Source organism: Leguminivora glycinivorella, chromosome 15 (genome assembly GCF_023078275.1).
Source record: "Leguminivora glycinivorella isolate SPB_JAAS2020 chromosome 15, LegGlyc_1.1, whole genome shotgun sequence".
Taxonomy (NCBI): domain Eukaryota; kingdom Metazoa; phylum Arthropoda; class Insecta; order Lepidoptera; family Tortricidae; genus Leguminivora; species Leguminivora glycinivorella.
The window spans coordinates 7527207-7553812 of record NC_062985.1 but is presented as its reverse complement, the minus strand read 5'-3'; the positions used below and the strand labels follow the sequence as shown (position 1 = coordinate 7553812).

General features: G+C 37.1%; 2 protein-coding genes across 2 annotated transcripts in view; one reads left to right on the top strand and one right to left on the bottom strand.

Moving 5' to 3' along the window:
* LOC125233850 (protein unc-13 homolog B) overlaps positions 1-26606 on the top strand; it is a 463752-nt gene that overhangs the window by 113562 nt on the left and 323584 nt on the right. The window contains exon 6 of the mRNA XM_048139988.1: positions 26023-26136. Coding sequence (XP_047995945.1) covers positions 26023-26136 — 114 coding nt within the window. The remainder of the gene's footprint in view (positions 1-26022; positions 26137-26606) is intronic.
* LOC125233852 lies at positions 1765-5832 on the bottom strand. Its single transcript, XM_048139990.1, has 2 exons — positions 4857-5832; positions 1765-2062 (listed from the first exon to the last, which is right to left on the bottom strand). The coding sequence occupies exons 1-2, from the start codon at positions 5653-5655 to the stop codon at positions 2049-2051; spliced, it is 813 nt and encodes a 270-aa protein (XP_047995947.1). The 5' UTR covers positions 5656-5832; the 3' UTR covers positions 1765-2048.

Here is a 26606-nt window from a genome sequence, read left to right as displayed (position 1 = left end):
AGAACGAAATGTAAGCAATGTGCAAGATCGTGGGTACAGAGAACTGTGGAGAACATACCACCCACAGCGATCAAAGTCCATACTGTTCCTGCTAACCCACAACAAGTGTATTAACAATAAGTGTCATTATGTGAAGAAACATGTTTAGCTTGTGTTATTAAGTTTTAAGTTCTCAGAACTAGATGTATGTTATTATAAATGAAACAGTGTTTGTGTAATGTAATGTAATGTAACTAGAGCGGATACGATTTCGCAACTCTTGTTTACCATATGAACGTTAGCTTGGTAAGCGTTCCTTGAACCTTTAGCACTGTAAGGTTTGTGTTACATTGTTAGCAAATACTTGGCTATTATTAGCTTTGATTATTTTTTGTATGATGTTGTATTAATTTGGACCTTTTCTTTTCTTTTTGAAAAAAAGAAAAGGGGGAATGATGTAGGGGCACGGCGGTGACGCATGCATTAGAGTCAGCAAATATGAACTTATTACTTTGGAGCTTTAGCTAACAGTCAGTCAGTCACTGAGCGCGAGGCATACAGCGCGCACACAAACTAGTAGTCGTACCGCGGCACCGCCTGGCCCTCACATAGTTTTGTGTACTTATAATTGTAACCTTCTGATCATATAAAGTCGGATTAAATACAGAGTTAATATCGGACATTTAAAGTTTAATTTACCTCCAGTAAAGGTTACCCATAGACTCTTTAAAGTTCGCCACAGTGAATCATTATAGTAACTATTTAACGTTTGGCAATAAACGTTAAAACATTATAAAATACCTAACCTAGGGTGCCGCCAGCAGCGGGGCAGGGCCCAAGCTGCCGGTGGTTAGGGCTGCAGAGAGAGGAACCGTCGGACTATACGCGCCGTGTCCAAGATCACCGCCTTCTGCATCTGGCCCTTGATCCAGCCACCTAGCGAGAGTGTCTCGAGATGTTGGTCGAGACTCTTCGCTATGAGACCGTTCGCTGAAACGACTATAGGGACAATGATCGTTGAATCAACATCCCACATGGCGGTTATCTCGTGAGCCAAGTCTAGGTACTTACTTTACTTTTTTCCATTATTATTATTACACTATTAAGTTGAGTTCCACATGTATCCACTGAACACCCGTGCTGTATACACCGGTGGACACTCTAATTAATAATGCAAACATAGTAAAACATGGAAAAAAAATGGATCGTTGCATTTGTCCCCAAGTCGAAATTGTATCGCTGTACCTTACATAAATTTCTCTAGATTTTCTGAACTTAAGCAGAACAGCACCTACGCATAAATCCAAGACACAATTTAACATGCCTCAGTTAAAAAGATGACGTCAAATATTACGGATTTAGATGTTTTCATGAGATGTTCCGATACTTAAATTGGAATTTTTGAGCTAATAATAACATAGGCTAAATACTGATGTGCCGACGAAAAATTTCCAAAATTCTGAAGTTTTCACATAGGAAAACTTCGGAAACTTTCCACACTTTGTATGGACAATTGTATGGATGGAAACTTTCCATTTCATAAATTTAAAATCCCTTTATTTTTCGTGAAAGTTTCGTGAATTTTTCAAGAAACTTAAGATTTTATTGGAAAGTTTCCGCAACTTGCACATCATTAGGCTAATATCGTAAATGTTTATAGAGTAATTTGAAGCGTAAGTGACTGTTCTCATTTGATTGAAGTCATAAATGTTTCCAGAATAAAACACGTCTAATTCAAATGAATCACTAGTTTCTTAAGAATATCATTACATGGTGTTGCGGTGTCTGCAGGCTCCACCTCTCTGAGCTCAGTGGATTGTAGAACGGGTACATCGTCATCGTAGTCATCGTTTTCCAAATCTCTACTGCCTTTGTACATAAGCAGCTGGTCGACATGCTTTCTAGTCGTTACTTGAAGACTTTTAATGTAAACCTTGAACATTGACGAGCCAATGGTACTCAATATTGTTCCTTCTAACCACGCATGTTTTGTACCGTTTTTAAAATATGATTTAATAAGTACTCTGTCTCCGACTTTAAATTGGATTTGCCTCTTTCCATCGTAGTATTTACGCTGTAAGATCTGTTTTTGGAACACAATTTTATCAGCCGAGGATACTGACGAATTGGCGTCGGATGAGTCGTTCGATGTTGGCACGAGTGAATCAAAACGACAGCGCAGAGGCCGCCCTAGCATTAACTCTGCTGGCGAGTGTCCAGTCGTAGCGTGAACAGAGTTTCGGTACTCAAAAAGGAAATAATTTATTTTATTATAAAAATCAGTCTTCGATACATTTTGCGCTAAGATTGTTTTCAACCCCTTTTTAATAAATTTAACGCTATTTTCAGCGAGACCGTTCGATGCAGGATGATAAGGCGCAATTGTTACGTGCTGTATGCTATTACTTTTACAAAAATCCTCGAAAACCGCAGAAGTAAAATTCGAAGCATTATCCGTAACTAACGTTTTAACTAAACCAAACCTAGCAAACATGTCGCATAGTTTCGCTATAACGCTCGCTGAGTCGGTACTCGACATAAAATAAACCTCCACCCATTTGGAGTGTGCATCAACCGCGACGAGCACCCGGTAGCCCGCCAGCTCCGCCATGTCCAGGTGCAGGCGCTGCCAGCACGCGTGCGGCCGGGGCCACACCGCGAGCGGCGCGCGCGGCGGTGCAGCGCGGATCGAGGAACAAATACTGCAAGAACCAATTTTTTCCTCGATCTGTTTATCAATATTTGGCCACCACATGTATTTACGCGCGATGCTTTTTGTTTTAACCACCCCGAAATGTGAATTGTGTAGTTCATTCAATAAACGTTCCCGGTAGATAACTGGTATTACGATTTTATGGCCCCTCATCAGACAGCCTTTTTCCATAGACAACTGCAAACGGCAATTAAAATATGGCTTAAGCTTGCTATCAACTATTTTTCTTGGCCAACCTTGCAAAATATGTTTAGATACTAAGCTCAAAACGGGATCATTTCGCGTTTCTGATTGTATATTTTGCACGGAAATAGGATGAATGTCATATTGAATAAAATTTATAAATAAAGCTTCATCCTCTACTAAACTATCCTCATTAGCAACTTGTTGCGAATCTTGTATTGCGCGTGATAAAAAATCAGCTACGTTATCTGCACTTTTAATGTACTCTATTTTAAAATTGTACGCTGATAAGAAAAGAGCATATCGTTGTAATCGATTAGCCGCAAACTCCGGTACGCCTTTTTTGCTGCCAAAAATTGAAATTAAAGGCTTGTGATCAGTCCTTAAAATAAAAGGCTCTGATCTACCGTACAAGTAATGATGAAATTTTTTATTCCAAAAATTATTGCAACCGCTTCTTTTTGAATTTGAGCATAATTTTGCTCACTTTTTGATAACGAACGAGAAGCGTAGGCCACGACGCGCTCCCTACCATCCGCTTGCGTTTGAGCCAGTAAAGCTGCTAGGCCCTTGGGCCCCGCATCCACTGTGACGATCGTCGGTAAATCAGGGTTGTAATGAGCTAATACTTTGTCAGACGCCAGCTCCTTCTTAATTGCTTCGAACGCGTCGTTCTGAGCATCGCCCCACTGCCATTTGTAATCTTTTTTTAATAACAAATTTAAGGGACTTAACACACTCGCTGCAGCGGGAATAAATGCCCTATAATAATTTAGCATACCTAGAAAAGATTTCAATTCCGACACGTTCCTAGGCTGTTGACATTCTAAAATAGCAGTTACTTTCTTTTTAGACTTGTGCAACCCATTTTTGTCAATAACAAATCCTAAATATTCTACGGAATCCTTAAAGAACTCGCATTTTTCCTGTTTAACGCGTAAGCCGGCCTCCTTTAGTCTGCCTAAAACTTGTTCTAACCTAGCTACGTGTGATTCCCTATTTGGCGCGGTAATTAATACATCATCTAAGAATATACACGTGCCCTCAATGCCAGCTAACAGTTTATCCATACATTGCTGAAAAATACACGGCGAGTTGCACAAACCGAACACTAAACGGGTATACCGAAATAACCCCTTATGGGTATTAATACAGGTTAAATTGCGTGACGGTTCGTCTAGTACCAGCTGATTGTAGGCTCTGGACAGGTCTAATTTTGAAAATTCTACCCCGCCATGTAATTTAGAAAATAAATCTTCTATCCGCGGTAATGGATAGTTGTCAATAAATAACATTTTGTTTAACGTTACTGAGTAATCGCCGCAGATACGAATATTTCCATCCGAACGCAACACGGGAACAATCGGCGTAGCTATATCGGAATGCTCGACTTTCTCCAATATTCCCAGGTCTTGTAATCTCTGCAATTCAGCTTCAACTTTAGGCTTTAACGCTAAAGGTACCGTTCGAGGCTTAAAAAACTTAAACTCTGCATTTTTATTAATTTTTAACTGAATTTGATAAGGTTTAAAAGTGCCAAGTTCTTCCGAAAATACTTGCGAATACTTTTCGTACAAGTTTTTAAATATCTGATCCTCCTTTATGTTATGACAATTAAAGTTACATAAATGTAGGTCAAACTTGCTAATAAAATCACGCCCTAACAATGGTAACTGTGCCATTTGTGAATCAATCGAAGCAATAATAAAAAACTTAATTTCAATTGTACGGTCATCAAACTTAACCGGTAATAAGATATAACCTACAGGTGTGATTTTATTGCCATCGTAACAATTGAGCCTTACGTTACACTTACACAGAGCATACTTTGATTTAAATGTTTTTGTGTAAACATGGGCGGGTAAGACGGACACTGCGCTGCCGCTATCAACTTCACACAAAATCGACTTGTTATTAATCAATACCGATTGCATCATAGGTTTCCCATTAACAGAACGGATAAGAAAAAAATCATAAATACCTTCGCAAATATCATCAGTATCCTCCGCTAAGAAATTTGTGGCCTTAACTTTAGATTTACACACTCGGCTCAAATGGCCTTTCTTTCCGCACTTTTTACACGAATACTGAGTAAATTTACACTGATCTTTGGAATGTCCGTGATAACCACACGCACTACACTTGGTTTTCTTCTTATCACTTTCCGCGGCGGGGCGCATCGCGAACACACCTGTAGACGTGCCGGCGCCGGCGCTAGCCGTGCCGCTGTTGCCATGCACGGCTAGCCGGGCGCAGCGCACACTCTGAGCCAGCTGCAATGCTTTACTAAACGTCAACGAAGTTGGGTCTTCAGCAAAAAGTTTTTCTTTTTCCTTTCTGTTTTCTAAACCAAGCACAAAACGGTCTCTCAACGCCGAATCGAGTTCTGTAGTGAACGAACAATATTGTGCTAAACTGCGCACACGCGCCGCCCAGTCACTTAACTCCTCTCCCGGGCGCTGTTCCGCTTTGTAGAATAAATATCGCTCCGCGAAAACACATCGCTTAGCTTCAAAATGGCCGTCTAATTTCGCAATAAGGTCCGTATAGCCGATCGAATCTAGATTGTCCGGAGACACTAAGTCCTTAGCGATGCGGAACGTGTCCTCCACCAAGGCAGAAAGTAGTATCGCTCGCCGTGTAGCACCAGATTTATCGGTTTCTTCTGTAAATTTGTTTGCCAAACAAAACTGTGTAAACCGACTTTTAAAAATGGCCCACTCCTGCGTGCGGTGGTCGAACACCAGGCTGTTACCTAACACCAGATTCGTTGCTAACATCTTCTCACTCGTGAATTACTGAATTTAATCGTAAAAACTTCACTTTTTACACGCGTATGTTCTTTTTCGTCGCCACTGAAAGGTTTCAGGATATATTCCAGAATAAAACACGGGAGTACTAGTATAGCGTGTACTGGTCGGTTACAGACTGACTTACGTCACTAGTTTCTTAAGCTACCCTATATTATAAACATTACACACATGTCCTAGGGACATTATTATTTACATACGTTCTTACCCTGTTATACTTAGGTGCAAACATACAAGTGCAAAAAAGAGATAACGTGACGAATAATCATCACTTGTCTATTGTGTCACTTTTAAAATTTTTAAGATTTTCATTAAGAAGGGCCTGTGATCTAGGAAGAGTAGATTTTAAGAATCTTGTTAAAATAATTAGAAGAGTCAGCGGCGAACCCAAATTGAGGTTTACGACTCCTGGCAGCCTGTAGACTTTTTGCTTGTTACTTGCTTTTGATTAAATTTGAATAAACTCGTTTTAACTGTTCGACGTCCCGGAAAATAATGAATGCAGGACGAGACGAATGGAATCAGCCATGAATATTTTACATTTAAAAATAGAGTTTGAAGAGTTTTGAAGAAAGATGTTGCTAATGAACAACCAACCAGAGGCAAAGTCCAATGACTAGTTGCTACATATTTAGGGCCAGTTGCATCACCCACAGTTAATAGACACATCAACGTCAGCAGCAAAAGTCTATGCCATGAAAAATAAGGAGGTTAAATTCGGTAACAGACGGTTTGTACAACCGATCCTTAGTGTGACACACGGTTGCGTATCGTGCGCCATGGAGCGTTACTTGTGAATTGTTTGTGAGGCTTACCCCCTTATTCATAAACAATTAAGATAAGCCGATACAGTTCGTTTGTCCCTTTCCAACGTATGGGTGTAATTAGAGATGGGTAGAGGTGAGTAAATACTGAGTATTTACCCGTAATTTACTCAAAGCACCGAGTAAATACTCGTATTTACTCATTTGGGTGAGTAGAAACTGTTACCTAAAAAAAATTTAAAAAATGAGATTTAAGTACTTAGTCGTGTTTATTTTACCTGTGTGGACATGTTTAAATGAGATTTATATTATTAGAAGTTTATGGGAGTCTTAGTTTGTCGAAAAAGAGGTAATCATTGTGAGAAAAAAAATAGTGATAATGTTTAGTTAGCAGTTTTGTTTTAAAAAAGCAGGTATTTACAGTAAAAGTATGAGACTTAAATAAAATTGATGTTCTAGATAACGGCATGACCTTCGGAAGTGATTATTAATGTGGCACTTACGACCTTTTATTAAGGGTTTTCTAAAGAAAACTCAAAAATGGCTCAGCTGGTGACGTTTAAAGTACTAGTTTTGTGTTTTGTATTATATGGCCAATAATTTGACGGTTTCTGGATATTTTTCCAACAACGAATTCGAAAGTTATAAAGGTATAAACATTATTTCGACCTTAATTATCGTTTTATTCCAAAACTGTTCATATTATTAAAAAACTTTTTTAGAAACATTCAATTAATTTTTAAAGACCTATCAGATGATGTATAACACACTGGTAATTTCTGAATTTTATTTTTGTAAAAATAGTTACGGGTATTTTGAGTAAATAGAAAAGGACAAACGAACTTTATCGCTTGATAACTTTAGAGTACGTTTATGAATAAGGGGGTTAGCTTTTACTTAGATAAAAACTTTCCGTCGCTGGACTTTATTTCTTCGAGTATTAAAGAGAGTTACTGTCAAAGTAAAATGTGTAATCACAGTGCATAGACTGCCATCTCTCGACACAGGCTTAAAACTTTTTTGACAATTTGGCCCATATTCTGAGCTTGATATGTTTTAAAATGTCAAATATTAATATTAGCGCCATCTAGCCGAGCGTACCCCAAAGGTGTATCGCCATCTAGCTCACCGTAGCCTTTTCTGTATGGTTTTGGGGTACGTTTTTTTCTTAGACTTTATCTGTCTATACGAAGTTATATAGGTCTTTGGTGAGAGGAACAATAAGATCTTACTTGTGGGTCAGTTTAGAAACTCTGAAGGTAAACTATTTCAAAGGAATCTGAATGAACGTTCAGTTAACTGATTTGAATCATAGGACACTGTAGAACCTTTGCACAGTAAACGTCAATCTGACTTCTTATGGCAAATAGAACACGGTTTAAATAAGACAGGAGCAACTGTCGCAAGAAATTTCTGGACTACGAGATAGGTTATGCTTCAAAATTGCTTTAGAATGTGCATCCGAGGCACACGCCACCGCTTCAAGGCCATCACCCGATGGCTCGGCTTTGACGACGGTGCTGCCCTCCCACATATAGACTAGATATTATAAACAAATATTTTATAGATATATGTTATATAAATTTCTGTTTAACTTGGTTCTATAATAAATTTTGGTTCTCTCGTGAAACATATATTTTTGCTTTAAATTGTTTACCGTCATATACTTGTATGTCGGGTAGACTTATTTGATATTTGACGTTCGGTTTGAGACAATGTTGAAAATATCAAGGTATATTACAATGGGCAATTGAATCCTATATAGTCATCTTCAATAACGAAAACATCAAGAATATTCAACACCAACTTATTTGTGGAGCCATGAGAGCTTTTCATAGATTTTTACACATAATTATACCTAGATATTTTTTTGGCACGAACAAAGTGACTTCCTTCCGATATTTAATTCATCGATAACTTACACTATAATAATATAATATGTCAGTATTTATTTCCTTTATTCGTTTTTCGTCCTAATTTAGGCTGTTTATAATATGAATATAAAAGTAAAATACATAAAACACATAAGTACAAAACAATATAAATAACATTTATTATAAAAAACCTAACTTAGGGTGCCGCCAGCAGCGGGGCAGGGCTTAAGCTGCCGGTGGTTAGGGCTGCAGAGAAAGGAACCATCGAACTATCCGCGCTGTGTCCAAGATCACCGCCTTCTGCATCTGACCCTTGATCCAACCACCTAGCGAGTATTTATTATTATTATGTCATTAATTATTGCCGTGGCACTGAATCTTGAGTAGTTTCATGTGCGCTGCCTATCCCGTTTAGGGAATATAGGCTTAAATCTATGAGTAAGTTTATAACATTAATGTTTTAAAAAAATTACAATCATGTTTAAAAATATATGGCCAATAATTATAAAACGAACCATATTTTAATATTTACATAAATTCTTACATGTTTAGGTATTCAAGATTTTAGAGATTGTTTATGGGGGTAATTAATAACCTTATGTAAGGCTATTTATCGATAAAAGTATTGTCGATGTTTTTATTTTGTTAAGCACTAGCAAAATATCTAGGTATATACACATAATTAACCCTTAAATGCATGGTGATGTATAAATGCATCATAAATTTAATGGCCCGTGGCTCGATATGTGGCTATCCAAAACCTTGCTTAATTATTATTCATTATTTAATATACCATTAAATAATATAATGATTTACTATTTATTATTTAAGGCGAAAAAGAAAGAAATGGCGGAAAAGTGTGAAAAAACAGGACGGTGGCGATTTTTAGTATGTGATTTAGGCTGATTTTTTCGGAGTTAGTAATTATATAGTTTATGTTTAAACATTTTATCATAAAGGTTTCACAAATAGTTTACCTTTTTAATAGTAGTTTTTTTTTGAAATAATTCTTACTAATTACGATATATTGGTATAAATAAGATTTGGCCTATTTAACTTCTAACACTGATTTAGTATAAAAAATCGATCTTAAATATTTTTTTTTTATTTTTCCCAGAGTCAAAAAACCATTGTCTATCACATATGCATTTAAGGGTTAAAGGTGACTACAATGTTCATCCTACTGACTGCGCCAGGTTCAGTAGTTAAGGAAGTTCAACAGGGTTAGCATATTCCTTCCGAAGCACAGTCCTTATGTCATTAATACAATTAGAAGAAGACGTGTGATCTATCTCGCATATGCCAACCCTGCAGACTGCATAATACAAAATCTATACAAAGTGAAACGTCTACCAATAAGAATGTTAATTAAACCCCCCATGTCTCTGTTACTCTTCTAAACCTGCTAACCTCATCAAAAAACAATCCCGACTACCGCCCCCGGCGTTTATTTTGATCGTCTGCCATCCTGGCGCCGTCTGGCCGGCGTTTTGGCTAGACATCAAGGACGCCGGCGATGAATGAACGTACAGACGCTTTGGCGGGAAATTGTTGATGAGTTATGTCAATGGCTGTTAGGGGAGAAAATAAGTGAATGATTCTCACGATATTTGAGGATTTAAGTGTAAAAGGGAAAGAAGATGCCACCGAAACGTGGCAATCGGTTGCAACCTTCCCTTGTCAGCTATGTGGCAAAATATGTCGCTCTTGCATAGGTCTATTTAGTCATCCATCAAAAGCGACGTCTCTCGGACATTACACAATAAATCGTCTGAACTAGACGCTAAGGCCAGTAAGTAAGGTGTGAAATGAACAAAAGTTGTTTAGAAACTTTAATATTGTTAGGACTGATTGACTAGCACGTTATCTATTCGCGGATTAGCAAAGTAATATTATCTTCTAAATTTTTATCGATTCTACAATTATATCACAGGATATGATACCGCTCTCAGGGCCATGAGGTTTTTGGTTTAAAATAATTATGTCTCTTTTATATACTTACACGATAAAAGTCACGATCTAACGACTCATAAAACAGACAAATTCTCATTACGTGCTTATTACTAACCTTGGCAAAAAGATGGACTAGCTAAACGTGATCATTATTTTACTATACAGCGTGTGTATTCCATACGGGCGAATATCTTAATAACGATTAGTATCGGACCTAAGGAGCCTCACTAGTCTCACTACACGGTTTTTTTAAATAGATGATAAATTTTTTTTCATACATAATAATTCAGCACGCAATGTATTATGTCCACATTAATTAGCGTACCTACCTAAACGTCATTACAACGTGACGTTTATGTCATGTCAAATTAAGTTGGACGGCGTACATTGCTGCTTGGTCATATTTAAAAAAATATTACTCTTAATTAATAACACATTAAAAAAATGATTATTGATTACCCTTTACGATTCGAATGACCAGATACTATAACTGGATACATTATTCGCCTGTATGGAATCCACACGCTGTATATGTGCTTATAGATTTGAACACAAAATTCGACATGTGTTATCATCAAAACTAGTAGTAAATACCTTACGTTTTGAATTTCCATACTTAGTAACTCATTTATTTATAAAACAGCTACTAATGATAAGCATTTTTGTACCTACTGAGTACTTATTTATCTATCTTTCGTGTGCTGCACAGTAAGTACTGTATATAAATCTAAAAGTACACTTATAATAAAAACTTGATATTATCTACTTCTAACTTTTCAATCACCACCTGTAGTTTGTTATTCGTAGCATCGACAATTGACAACATTTCATATTTTTGAGTACTACTTTTTATTGTTTGGTTTGAAAGAACTCAATACTAAAAGATACACGTATTTTTTTATTTTTCCAAAAACTGCTATTTTAATGAGAAAATCCCTTTTTATTACTACTTCGAGCAGAAAGAGCGTAAGTTACAAACGTCAAGACGCAGCTTCGTGACGTCACATGTGTTGTTTCATACACATAAGAAAACGACAAAATCATTTCTAAAAAAAAAGTTTTAACAGTCAGCTCAAACAGTCCGGTATGTCTGACTGTCAAGTGTCACTGTCAACCAATAGTGAATGACTACGAACCATAGACTAAGCCATGAATTTTTTAATATCTTTGCTACGAAATGTGATAAGTGTCACTGTCAAACTCAAGTGACATCTCAACTGTGAGATTTTTTGGTATAGTGGCACCTCTAAATCAGCTATTTGACGTCACTTCCCCTTTAAACTATTTTTAAGATTTTTTATACTAATAATACGGTTTTTTTTTTAAATTATTTATGTGATCTACAAGTGTATATCTCGAAATGGTTTTCGATTTAGGGACATTGAAAATTTTGAAACGTTGTCAATTACAGGATAAGTAGCTATCGTTATCGAGCTATCTCTATTGCTCTTCCGTATTGGCACGACAGAGCCAGACTGCGTTTTAATCGGCGTCTAGCGGCAGCGATTGTCATTTAGGCTAGGCCGGCAGAGGTAGTACTATCTCAACTGGGCCATTTTTTTTTCAAAGTTGTCCACCCCACTTTTTTTGTAAGAGTATTTTTTACGCGATTCATACTCAGAATCGCGAGGTCTTTTGATCCTGATAGGAGAAAAAAAATGTCCCAAGATTTCCATAAATTTTTCAACCTTCCATTCCGTTACCTCCATACAAAATGTATGAGAAATTGGTAACGGAATGGAAAAAAAACCTTGGGACACTTTTTTTCTCCTATTAGTATTGAAAGAGCTCGCGATTCTGAGTGGAAACCACGTAAAAATCTCCAAATCCAAAAAAAAGTGGTCTAACTAAACCTATTTGTGTTTACTCGCGACCTGTATTGTATTGGCAAACAAAAACGCCTTCTGAACCCTTTTCACGGCTTGACGTTTACGAGCAGGTAAGCAGGTAAGGAAAGGCTCATATTGTGGCATGACGCGGGAAACTTTGTAGGTAGACGGTGAAACAATATAAAGTGTAAGGAAAAAAGGCCTCAGGTTGAAAAGTAAAGATTTTATTTATCCATACCAATATTATAAATGGGAAAGTGTGTGTGTCTTGTTTGTTTGTCCGTCTTTCACGGCAAAACGGAGCGATGAATCGACGTGATGTTTTAGGTGGAGATAGTTGAAGGGATGGAGAGTGACGTAGGCTACTTTTTGTCTCTTTCTAACGCGAGCGAAGCCCCGGGAAAAAGCTAGTTTATTATAAATTGACCGATTGACCTTAGTCGCACATGATGGAAAGTGACGACAACGCCGAAGTTGTAGCTCACTGGTTCAGTAATAGCTTATTTCCTTTAAATTGAGAAACGAATGCTCACAGCATTTGTTTATAGCAATTATAGCAATTAAGACCTTAAAAATACAAAAAAAAACTGATAAACAATTGCAATTCTTTAAGGTCTTTTTGTATTTTTAAGGTCTTGATTGCTGTCAATACTGGAAATGAGCATAAAAGACAGTTTAACTTATAAGAATCAAAGCCAAATTTTTTGAATGTGTAAGTTTTGTAAATCACAGCTTAAACTTTTTTAAATCACTCACAATTAAATGACGATAATGACAGAAGTGTTTCAAACCGCTGTCAAATCAAGCCTGATTTAAGGTATATTTTAACCCCGACGCAAAAACGACTGGGTGTTATAAGTTTAACGTGTCTGTCTGTGCGTATGTCTGTCTGTGGCATCGTAGCTCCCGAACGGATGTACCGATTTAGATTTTTGTTTGAAAGCTGATCTCAGCTTTCAAACAAAATCCCGACTATCTAGTCGGGAGAGTTCTTACACATGTTCCATTCAAATCAGTCCACTATGTTAAGGGTTTTTCAAAATTTTAATTTTATGGTCAGGTTAGTTTACTTATATTTTCTAAGAAACAAAAGTGATGTATAATACAAAATTTCTTTTTAAATTGTGGCTGCTTCCTGATTATCACAAAATTATCTTTATGTTCATTGTAAGGTAGGAAAACAGGGGTTACCCTGTACTGTGCTTCTCGAATAGTGTTGACGCGGTACTTGAAAACTGGAAAACTTGAACTTCTTGAAACTAACGACATACTTGGACTACATTCTTATATTTGTATTTGAAGTTGAAGAAGATATTTTTCTATACAAAGTTGCAAAATAAAGAAATACCCTTTAAGACGGGATGGAAAGCCAGGAAATTAGAAGGAAATTAAACGTAATCCCGTAACTTTACTTTTATGTCAATCATTTTAAATATAATTTTTTATAAAAATTAGCTTGTCAAAACCTTCTGTATATCGCAATCTCTTTTCCAGGATAATTATTTATATTGATATGAATGCTAATCATAGCATGGCAGGCAGGCAGTGTCACAGGTGAGGGATCATTTTAATTTACGACTTAAAATAAACAGAGAATTAGTTTTTATTTTAAAGTTTAATAAAAGAGGCAATTACATGTGTATGAGAGGTATTTATTTAAACCAAAATATATAATGGAATCAGAATTAAATTAATTTACATAGATTAGTATTGTAATGATGTGAATTTTACCTCAGAGGTATAATTGTATAATTTAGTAATTAGGCACCGCAATATGTTACACTTTTTTTTATTTGTAATGTGACGGTTTATTGGTAAAACTAAATGAATCCTGTTTTATGAAGGTTTTGAGCTGACTTTTACTTTGATGATAACATGAAAGCAACAAGGATGACAGCGATGAAAAGACGGGAGATACAAAATGGAAAAATAAATCAGTTTGTTCTGTCGAAAGAAGTGCTATCGTTATTTTCGTATTTGCTATGATCATCGAAACGACAGGTAATCGCTAAAGCCGGATTTTTGTCTTTTATCTCAATTTTACCGCCAAGGAGTGGAATGCTCTGCCTGAGTCTGTGTTTCCACATGAGTACAATCCAGGTCTCTTTAAAGCGAGAGTAAATAGGTATCTCATAGGTAAGCGTGCTCCACCGTAGACCGCATCATCACTTAGCATCAGGTGTGATCGTGGTCAAACGTCTACCTATTCATACTAGAAAAAAAAATGATATTGTATGTATACGTATACGATTTCGTACCATACGGAAAAAGTGCCACAAATGTTACACGTTAAAGTATTTTATGCATATTTTGAGACTTTGTCCATGTTCATATACTTATATTCTATCCTAATCCTAATGAACTTAACACTTATGTAGGTAAAATAAAGAAATATGTATGTCATTTGTTCTTATAAAAATAAAAATATTTGGGGAAAATATGATTCTGACCACTTTCAGGCTGCGAAATAGCGCCATCCAGTTTTAAGCCTAAAATTCCCATACACTCCAGGGGTACGCATTTTTGTATGGGTTTTGTAAGTCCAGTATTAAATCGTTCTTGCTTGCTACTAGATAGTTTTACGTTCCTCGTATTTTTGTATTAATTTCATGATTGCTTATCAAACAACTTGAATAAAATAGCGAATCGTGGCTATACCTATCAATAAACATTTTGATTCCCATCGTGTAATTTAGTCCAGTAGCAGAAAAAGTAATGAAAAGAAGCGCTGAATGTAAAAGAAACAAAATAAATAAGGCAAAATATTTGAAAAAATAAAAGATCTTTGGAGTTTCTCCGGAGTCTCATTAAAAATGTTTTCAGAGATTTCGTTTAAGCAGAGTGATTTATAAACGTAACTTAAGTATTTTTATTTTTCTCGTTACGCACTAACGACGTGTTAGAAATTCTTAAAACTATACCGTTTTATTACACTTTGAAAAATAAATGTGAGTATAATTGATAGCCTTTTTAGATACATACTTTTTATAATGTGACAGATTAAAATTAGAATGAATCATAATGCGCCTGCCATATTTAACAGTATTGATTCGTTTATTTTAGCTCTAAATTATTTAAATAAAAGTCTATAAAAAAGTGTGAATCATTTCCTTGCGATCAATAAGGTCTCAATTATATCGAAATAGTGCCAAGAAAAAGAACATTTTAGGTCATACGATTTAGTCTAGTTTACTGCAGTAATTAATGTTATTATGGTACCGATCTATCAGTATAAAGTTACGTTTCCTTAAACAAAATAATCATATTTAATACTGTTTGATACCGTCTTTGATATAAGACAGATAGCAATATAGACGTTATATCATATAAATAAATACGTTATACATAATTATAATACAGTTTTATGACTACCCTACATACATACACAATCTACCTAACCGCAAACATCTTTTAGATTAAGATGCGTCCGAAAGCCATAACTTTTTTAAATTCGATTTTAGCGATGCGACCGATTGACACTGTCGAAGGGGAGGTGGCAATGAATTCCATAATTTGACAGAGTAAACAGTAAAGGACTTGTCATAGGATCTATGTTTGTGAGGTGGGATAGACAGGGTGAGATCTGCACTGGAACGAAGGCGGTGCCCGCTGCCGTCTGCTAAAAATTTAAATCTCTCAGAGAGATAAGGGGGAGAGGAAGGAGAGAAAAGAACATTAAACAGAAGGGAAAGAACATGTATGTCTCTGCGACGTCGAATCGGCAGCCATTTGAGTTGTGAGCGAAAAGAAGAGATGTGGTCAAATTTGCGAAGGCCAAATATGTACCTAATGCAAACATTTTGCAAAACAGATAGGTCTAATATTCAACGTTTTATTTACATGTATTTATAGTACGAATACGGAGGCTAGCCCCATAAGTTTATGTTACTTTTAACTTCACCGATTTTACTTACATTTTTACACGTAAGTATTTAAAATTTCAAACGGGACTTAGGACGGGACAGACTCAATGATAAAAGCGTCTGCTCCGAGACCACGGGGACAATGCCGTCTTTGAAAAATGTCGGAGGTCATGTTAAAAACATAAAAATATGCGATTAAGTCCCGTTTGCAATTTTAAATACTTATAACTTCGTATTACATTATACTAGTAGAAGGTTAAGTATATAGGTCTGCAGGTGCTCAGCCGCGCGTGAATTGTGCCGGTCTTTGATGTCACATCGATCGCTTTCTAATGGATGAAATGCAGAAAACACTATTAGGTACCTATGTCGGAACTACGATGATGTGATTGAAGTTTTAGTGCAGTTTCTGAAGAAAGACCTTCTAGGTAGGTAATGATTATTATTCTATGATACTTAAAAATTTCTAATGGGAAAGATATACTAAAAACTAAGTAGTTAGTAGGTACGTAAATCTATACTAATATTATAAATGGGAAAGTGTGCGTGTCTGTTTTCTCTTTCTAACGCCGTGAAAGATGACCTATGGACAAACAAACAACACACACTTTCCCATTCATAAGATATAGTGGTCTAATCTGAAGAACACATATTAGAAAGATATAGAATAAACTATCTCCACTTCGAGGAAAATCACGTCGATTCGGATGGACAAACAAACAGACACAGACACTACATTTGTATGAAAAGTCTCGTCCACAGTCGTCTAAAGACTTTTATAGCGCCTTAATATTAGCCACTCAGTATTCAGGACGGGATTGGAACCGAAAATGGCGTCTCGGATGCCTTATCTCCCCTTGCAGGAAAATGTCAATTGTGTTACGTAAAAGTTCGTATTTTTATTTGTTTAACAAGTTTTGTCAGCCCCATTCGGTGTTAAAGGTACATCCAATATTAGCTCTGGATACGATACGGTTCGGATATGTTACGCGCGTTATCTTATGACCATTTTTGCTTCGAGTATGTATTTTTGACATTGATTGATGATTTCCTATCGAATCTGTCCGTACGTTATGTTTGTTTTGATATTTTCACGTGTTATTAACTCATTAATTTTATTTAAACTGTAATATCTATAAACTATATAAAGTTAAAGAAACAACTTCTATTATAATTATATCAATACATAATTATACATAATATGTATAACTTCTACAACGTATATACTTAAACAGACGATTTTGAGTTTTAGTAATTTGGTACAAAAATTTCACGTTTGAAAAAAAAATATCGAAAATAAAGCTATTTACATGCATTCTATGTTTAGTAAGTTATAAGTTTATTTTACGCGAATAAATCTCTGGTTGTACGAAACGTCACGAAACGAAGCGCTAGTAGATATCTATCTCTATCGCGCTTGCGTAACAGAGCCAGCGGCGTGCTTTCGTTTGGCGTCGGAAAATGCCATTCGGCTATAAACTTATAATTTAAATTTTGAAAAAACCCCCGACCGCGACATAGTGGACCGAGTTTCATAAAACATGGATAAGAACACTCCCGACTAACTCAGCTTTCAAACAAAAAAATAAATAAATCGAAATCGGTTCATCCGTTCGGGAGCTACAATGCCACAGACAGACACACACAGACAGACAGACAAAAAGACAGACAGAAACACACACAGACAGACACGTCAAACTTATAACACCCCGTCGTTTTTGCGTAGGGGGTTAAAAATGACTTGTACTTGTGAGTTTCAAATTAATAACTGAGTAGCTTTACCATGATTACCAGTGTGCGTAGCAAAATGCACAGAGGCTCACGATAATATCTGTTTCGTTAACTATCTATCTCTATCGCTCCTGCGTATTGGTGCGACAGAGCTAGTCTGCATTTATGTCGGCGTCTGGCGCGGAGGATTGCCATTCGGCTACGCTGGTAGTATTCACCTTCTAAGATTTACGATTCTAAGCTCTCATAGTATTTTTTATTCCACACACGTATTGTACACATACGAGGCGCTTTCTCATAAATTCTTAACTATGGCATTCCCGTGTGAAAACAAAACACAACATGTATGTATAAGGAAGCAAGGAAATTGGGAATTAGAAGTAGGTAGGTACATTAGATAGGCAGTGGGTACATAGTTAGTAAGTAAAGTAGATATTTTACTAATCCGAATCCGAACACCCGAAGGATCGTCATTTCGCTCGTGATGGCCTGTATCCCTGTATCATAAAAGTCACTACAAAGAAATAGTAACACAGGGAAATTAAATGTGAGAAAATTTTCGTCTATGAATAATTGTGAAAAAAAAATGCGTTTAGGAAGCCTATCTTACAAATGGCAATATTGACGTGGACGAGACGCGCGGTGCCTGGATTACATAACTTTTGGGTATCGTTCGGCCAATGTTATATAAACACCACGTTTGAATTGGCCGGCAAATATTTAATACCATTTAAAAATTAATAACAATAAATCAAACAACTAACCACAAAATTAAAATTTAGAAAAAACCCGGACCGTGACATAGTGGACCGATTTTCATAAAACATGGCTAAGAACACTTCCGACTAACTTATAGCTTTCAAAAAAAAAAGAACTAAATCGAAATCGGTTCTTCCGTTCGGGACCTACGATGCCACAGACAGATAGACACAGACAGACAGACAAACAGACACACACACAGACAGACACGTCAAACATATCACCCCGTCGGTTTTGCGTCGGGGGTTAAAAAATAACAATACGAATATACAATACTCTTTATTGTCCTTGATAAAATACAACAATACAAAACAAGGAAGAAACACGAACAAAGGTAAACAACAGGCGGTCTTATCGCTAAAGAGCGATTTCTTCCAGACAAATATGTATCCCCATATTTCCGTCCGACGCGTCCACACAGCAGTCAGAGGTTTAGTATTAGCGCCTGAAATAGCCTGGATTGAGGCAGCGCTGGAAACGGGGGCAGTGAAGAGTCATGACCTCTCTATTTATGGAGCCAGTAGTGTAGGTTGCCGTGAGGTGAGTTTGGCGCGCGAATGTACTTTGAGACATAATTACAGGAATGAATAAAAGTTTGTTGAATCAGAATCCATTTTGGTACAAAATTATTTTTTAATAAACAGAAACGTCGGCTAACGAATTTCCAGATTTCTATATTAAAGGTATTAATGGAAAAATTTACCACCATAAGGAAAGGCATGGGTTATATTTGCGAGGTCCGGCGCGGCTTCCGTAGCTCAATTGGTTAAGAGGCACGGAGAATTGGCACGGATTGCATTTTGGTACTGTCAGGAAGACTGATTTCTGACCTGTTATAAAATAGGTACAAAATAAAAATTCTCGAAACAAATATGCAAGTATGTCACAGATATAAAAAATACAATTTTGGCCTGAGAATGGCCAGATAACTTAGCTGTTTTGTTTATTTTATTCCCTCTTTATTTTATTCCCGCTTTATTTTAAAATAAAACTAAAATATAAAAACACTTGAAAAAAATGCAAGACACATATAAACACATGATAAAAACCAAACTTAGATAGCTTAGTAGTGGTTAGAGATGAACCATAGGATTATTCGCGTCTTGTAGTCGTGTCCAAAATTACACCCTTGTTTTACTTAGGCCCACTTGTACCAACCACTTAACTCAGGGTTAGTAGTGGGCTGTCATCTGTCAAATTCCATATAAAATGGTGGGTTCCGTCCATTTTCGTTGGTGCAAACCCTCCATTTTCGTTGGTGCAAGTGGCGCATTGTTTAATGAAATAATGATCTAATCAGTGAAGAGACAAGCCGGGATTCTTTAGAAAACGCATAAAAGAAGTGATTTTCCACAAGGACGTGTTCCTTGTCTCTGAGTATCTTCGAAGAAAGGGTTACGTGGCGTTTAGGAGCAATAAAACGTTATGACATACTATTACTTACATTGTGTGTGTTCAAGAACTATGTTTAAGTGTCTTATGTGTACGTGAGTACGTACGTGTGAGGGGCTCTTTGAACCACGATTGGATTTCTTTTTATGATCTAGATATGTTAATGGGAAATGTCTAAGAGTGTCACTATGACAAGAATGAGTCTGGGGGACTTAGATTTGATTTATAAACGATTCCTTTTCGGAATTTTTAACTGGGTACTTATTTAGGTTATGTAGATATAAATGTTGTTAGTTCGAAGGACTTTCCCACAATTTTTCTATTCCCGTCTATGAAATGTCTACATTTTAAGAGTATTAAGGTATCGACATAAAAATAATTTTAGTTTAATTATTTATTTCAAATTGAGAATTTTACAAATTGATCTTTGTTTGACTTTATTTGAGCAATTCCCGTTTAGTTTGTACATTTGGATCACGTCTCCGATTTTGATAAAAATTGGTAGGCTGATAGAGTCCATGATGCAGAGCAAGATCCACTAGGTTTCCCAAAATGTCCTGTGTAGTTTGTATGAATCCTTCCTTTTTTGTTACCAGATTTCTATACATTTTTGGTAACAAAAAAGGAAAGTTTCATACAATCAATCTAGGACATTTTGGGAAACCTAGTGGATCTTGCTGAGCATCATGGACTCTATCAGCCTATCAATTTTTATCCAAATCGGAGACGTGATCCAAATGTACAAACTATAATTTTGAAAAATATTATTTTGAAAAAACCTTCGACATAGTGGACCGATTTCCATCAAACATGGCTATGAACACTCCCGACTAATTAAGCTTTCAAACAAAACAAAAAAAACTAAAATAAATCAGTTCATCAGACAACAAGACAGACACGTCAAACTTATAACACCCCGTCGTTTTTGCGTCGGGAGTTGAAAAACAAATTCAACAGGTTTCGCAAATAAGTGAAAATAATGTCAATCAGACAGGAAATAGCAAAATCACCAACGGACAATATTGTAGGCACAATAAAAACTTAAGATAATGTACCTTTAAGTGAATTGAGAGTAAATAAAGCTTATTTGAAAGACTATAAAAGGCTCCAACATCGATTTATCTACAGCCCACTGCAATGTATTTTTAACTAGCTGTCTAGAAGAAGTATCGTTCGGTATTCTGAACCGTGAAATAACATGAAACAGGCGCCAGTTACTTCGTGATAGGGACGTGCTTTATCAAATGTTTCTTTAAGAAAATATCTACTTTAAAAATCTCGAGAAGAGGCATTCCACGAGAATAAACTTTATGCGTGTTTTGTGTTTTATTTCATGATCCATGATACAGGGCAAAATCATTTATTTCATTAAGAACGTTTTCATGCAATGAATGGACATGATGGATTATATTGTTATAGTAAGTAGAATCATAATCTATAACTACACACACAATACATAATCTATAATTGACGCAAATATAATCCATACTAATATTATAAATGGGAAAGTGTGTGTGTCTGTTTGTTTCTCCGTCTTTCACGGCAAAACGGAGCGATGAATTGACGTGATTTTTTAGTAGAGATAGCTGAAGGGATGGAGAGTGACATAGGCTACTTTTTGTCTCTTTCTTACCCCCCCACTTTCCTAGAATGGGGGGGGTGGAAGTTTGTATGCAGAATTCCGCAATTTTCGAATTTAACGCGAGCGAAGCCGCGGGCAAAAGCTAGTTAAAACTATTCTATAAAATCATGATGATGATGATGATTTTACAAATTAAATTTTCCACTTTTCATAGAAAACTATTTTTAACTTGGTCGTCCGCGGGCGACCTTTCTTGATCCGGTAATACTAACACTACTTGCTATGGTATGTTTGGTCTTCGTAAGACATGACCTATCCAGCGCCATAAATATCTCTTTGGCTATAGGGTTTTGTCAAATTCCCACAATTTGACCAAAGCCGTCCAGAAGACTCCAACGATTCGCCGCAAACACTTGTTTACAAACACCTGTAGTCTTCGCTTATGTCTTGTGTCACGGGCCATGTTTCAATGCCGTAGAAGAACCGACTTGACATTGGTCCAAAAGCAAGCTTGGTGCGAATGATTTCTACACGGGTTTCATTAGCGCATATCCGGCACGGGCTTTATTAATTCGAGCGACCCTCTTCCATCCCAGTGGGTCCAGAACACTTCCCAGATATGGAACTTCGGCTACTGGTTCAACCGGCTCCCCGTCTTTTTGGCGTTGCATATGAGGCATCGCTTTGGTTTTATGCCGGTTGATAAGTAACCCTTCTTTCGCTGCTATAAAATCATATACATTTCATAATATTTTAGACATAAAGGTAGGCATTGTACTCGGTTATACCTAATCGGAGCCGATTCTAAGGCGGGTCATGATTTATTCGTACCGAAGCCTGACGTAGCATTTTCGTCACGCAAGCCTGCTTTTTGTTGCTACACATTTTATGCAAACTGTTTTGAACTCTATTTCTAAGTCTAGAAAATAGAAATATTAATAGATATGAATCTAATAGGACTATTTATAATAAGGCTATTTTAAGTATTTACTGGTTTTTGCATTAACGTGTTTTGCGTATAATTAAAATCTACGACGACAACCTAAGCACTAAAGTAGGTACTGTTATTGTACTTTGTGTTTTCTTTTTATGGTCTTGATGTTATCGTTGGCAGAATTCTTAACAACGGGTTATTTTTGACATAAAGGTAACTTTATGGCCACTTGCACCAACAAAAACCCACCTTCTTATATGGAATTTGACAGTTGACAGCCCACTAACCCTGAGTTAAGTGGTCGGTGCAAGTGCGCCTTAATGTTTTTTTTGTTACAGTTTAATAAAGTCTAATGGAGCTTTTAAACGTTCCAAATTTGCACTGCAATGTGGCCAGTAACTAATAAATGAAATAAATGAATTATGGACTATTGATATCTTTCTCCAAAATGTGAGTAAGTGAGAACATGGCTCCTTTAGAAGCCCCTTTACCTCTGCCACACACTCGACGAGCGGCGTGGGAAGTAGTGAGGGAAGTAGGCAGAGGCATAGTGTGCCCGCGCTACTCGTCATGCCGCTCGTCATGCCGCTCGTCATGCCGCTCGTCATGCCGCTCGTCATGCCCCTCGTCATGCCCACCGCTCCCAATTTGTTGGTTTTTTGGCGCGAGTCAAAGAGCCGGCAACAACTTAGTGCGAATATCCCGCGAGTAGGGCAGTGTGTGGCCGGAAAAGGTAACGACTAACGTCGCGGCAGCGCGAGAAGCAGCGCGAGGAGCAACGCGAGGGGCAGCGCGAGAAGCATAGTGTGGCAGAGGTATATTATGTTGTAGCGTATACTTCAGGCTAGGAAAACATTCGTGGAAAAGTATGGTTAATCCAATTTCGGGGTTTTCCTAAGGGGCTATCGATCGGTATTATTATTAATTATTCAAGGGCCAAGGCTTTATTTAGTGTCGTTCTAATATCCTCATTATCTGATAATAAAACAAATTAGGTCAGTAGACTCAATCGCCTTCGTAAATTAATTCTAACCCAGCGGCGTTCAGCTGAATGCCTGTGCAACAAAAGGAGTCTCATGGGGTCTAGCGAAGATAACACGCGCAAAACGAAAAGTGAACAAATAAAGATTATCTTCTTCTTCTTTACATCCTGTTACCCTCTGGTGGGGTGTAGGGTTCGAATCATATTTCTCCATTTATTCCGGTCTTGGGCAGTTTGGGTAACCTCTTCCCACCCCATCATTAACACCCCGAGCTCTTGCTGAACCGAGCGATGCCAAGTCGATTTAGGACGGCATGGTTTCCGCTAACTTTTCGCTAACGATTTAGGACGGCAATATTTCAGGTGAGGGCCATTTTGGATAGGTATCAGGTTCTCTGAGGATAAATATGTCCAAACCAATGCCATTTCCGCTTCTAGATTTCTTCCTGTACGGGTGCTTGTCCAGTTATGCTATTAATAACTAACGTCACGTGAACCCATACTAATATTATGAATGGGAAAGTGCGTGTGTCTGTTTGTTTGTCCGTCTTTCACGTCAATACGGAGCTACAAATTGACGTGATTTTTTAAATGGAGATGGTTGAAGGGATGGACATAGGCAGTCTCTTTCTAACGACATAGGCAACTTTTTTGTCTTTAATACCAGCGGGTTTTTATCCACTAACGCAAATTAACTGCTTTAAAATTGATAAAAGTAGGTGAATCTAGTAATAAAGCCACCAGTGTAACTACTAGAAGCAGTGATAAACGCATTTTTTGTGTTGTTGTTTCCTCGCTAAGTGAGGGGAAAAGTTTTGTGTTACACTAGTATTATATAACTACATTATTTTATTTTCAACTGTACAATCCTTTCACGGATACGGTAAACGGATACGTTTTAAAAATTTGACGTGTCTGTCTGTCTGTATAGAGAAAATGTGTCTGATTTTTGGTTAAAATAGCGCCTACGTGCTCTTTGGTTCTGTCATTTGAATCGGCATCTTAGCTTTCCGGAACGGTCGAACTGAACCAATTTAAATTTAGTTTTTTTATGTGGTGATTTCTAATATTTAAAGTTTATATCGTGGTTATCTACCCTCAAGTTTGAGCTAGACTATGCTCCTAAGCGTTCACGCTCGGAACATAAAGATTTCTCTTATAAACGAATTCTCATGTAAAAGTTTGCTGTTAAAAACTGTAAGTTTATATTGAAAGAAAATAAATGAAATAAAAATATTTTATTTAATCGTATACACTGGAGGCCCCCCGGAAGACATTAAAGTGAATTGAACTTAAAGACGAAGCTATAAAGTTGATTAATTCTCTGGAGTTAGATTATGAATTCTCTGTACATTATATTGCCATACGATTAAATAAAATCAAATAAAAATCGAAAGAGCTCATAATAAAATTCTGAGTAGAAAAAAGTATTTTTTAATAATTGCATGTTAAGATATTTTTAAACACCTCAGTCGTTCGGATATAATTAAGACGTGGGTTCCGTGGCTCTCGGTCCTCTCGGGTAATGGTAGTAGCGGGTGGAAATTAGTTTAATACAAGAATTGGGTCGCGTATAATGGCAGAGATAGGAGCTGAACGCACTGTCTTGATCTCGTGACCTTTTCTTTTAGGTCACTGTGCAATTAGGTAGAATTTAATTTAGAACTTATTGTGCTCGAGGATACGAAACTACCACAGGATAAAGTTGTTTTACAAATTCTCAAGAAATCTAATATTTTGTAGTTTAATAGTGTAAGTATAAATAAATACGTACATATAAGCGTAATAAGAATGCTGGCATAAGAAACGTAGCGGTTTTATTTAATACTGAGTATGTAGGCATCGAGCACATACCGCAGCGCACAGAAACTTTTACAACTCTTTTTCCTGGGGGATACCTAAAGTCATATTCTACTCTAAGCCCTGACATCTCGTCACTACTTTTAAAAAATCTCGTATCTCACGCTGTTCCTCAAAGTTAAAACGCAGTAAGTCTATATGCACCATACATACTTAGTACAATTTTCTTTTCATTGACAGACGAAGATTTTTTTTTAAAAGTACATCTGTAGGAGGACGTCCAGGAGGACGTTATGTACCTCGCAACGGCATGCTCGAGCATATTCCAGTACCGTGATAGAAATTTGTAAACGAACTGAATCTACAGACTAACATTTATCTTTTCTCTAATTATCGCTATTAGTAATAGTTATTTGTGACACACTTAAAACATAAATGACGCTTACGTCGATCCAGTTTTTGAACTTTTTGAACATTTTTCATAATGCGCAATTTTTCTTACAGGTATGATTTAAGCTCCAATACCGTAAGTGCGTTTTCACATTATGCGATCCGTTATCGGATGTAGGACCGATATCCTATACATTTAAGCTGCTATCTTTGATTTTTGCCTTGAAATCTTTCCGACATCCGATATCGGATCGGGCAATGTGAAAACGCCCTAACTGGCTCTTAAAATCATCGTGACTTGACTGTTGTAATGACATAAAGCACTTATAAGTGTTTTTCACTTACGCGTATGCATTTATGCATAAAACATATTGCGAATGTCTATTGTTCACAGAGCCACTTGTGTAATATGAGATGTGAGTCTAATATTTCCATTCGGCTGCCGTGACATGGTTGATTAACCATTTTACTATGTCCATTTCAGACGCAGAAGGCACGGGCGGCGCCGATTTACAGCGCAAGCTGGACCTTCTCAACGGCGCACTCGACGCTGAGCGCGCTGAGCAGGCTCGCCGGCAGATGCAGTATATAGCTCATTGTAAGTACCCATATTACTGACGTAAATGGGATGACTGGCGGTGACTTACAGCGCAAGCTGGACCTACTCAACGGTGCGCTCGACGCTGAGCGCTCGGAGCAGGCTCGTCGGCAGATGCAGCATATTGCTTATAGTAAGTCATATTATTGACGAAAATGACACGAGCAAGTATTTTACTAACGTAAGTAGCACACGTAGCGGTGATTTACAGCGCAAGCTGGACCTTCTCAACGGCGTCCTCGATGCTGAGCGCGCTGAGCAGGCTCGCCGGCCGATGCAGTATATAGCTCATTGTGAGTATTTTACTAACGCAGAAGGCACGAGCAGCTCTGATTTACAGCGCAAGCCTTCTCAACGGCGCCCTTTATTTCAAACATTGTTTTTATATTAAATAACGTATAAGGCATGAGAAGCGCTGATTTACAGCGCAAATTGACCTTCTCACCGTCACCTTCGCAGTGGTGCTCTTG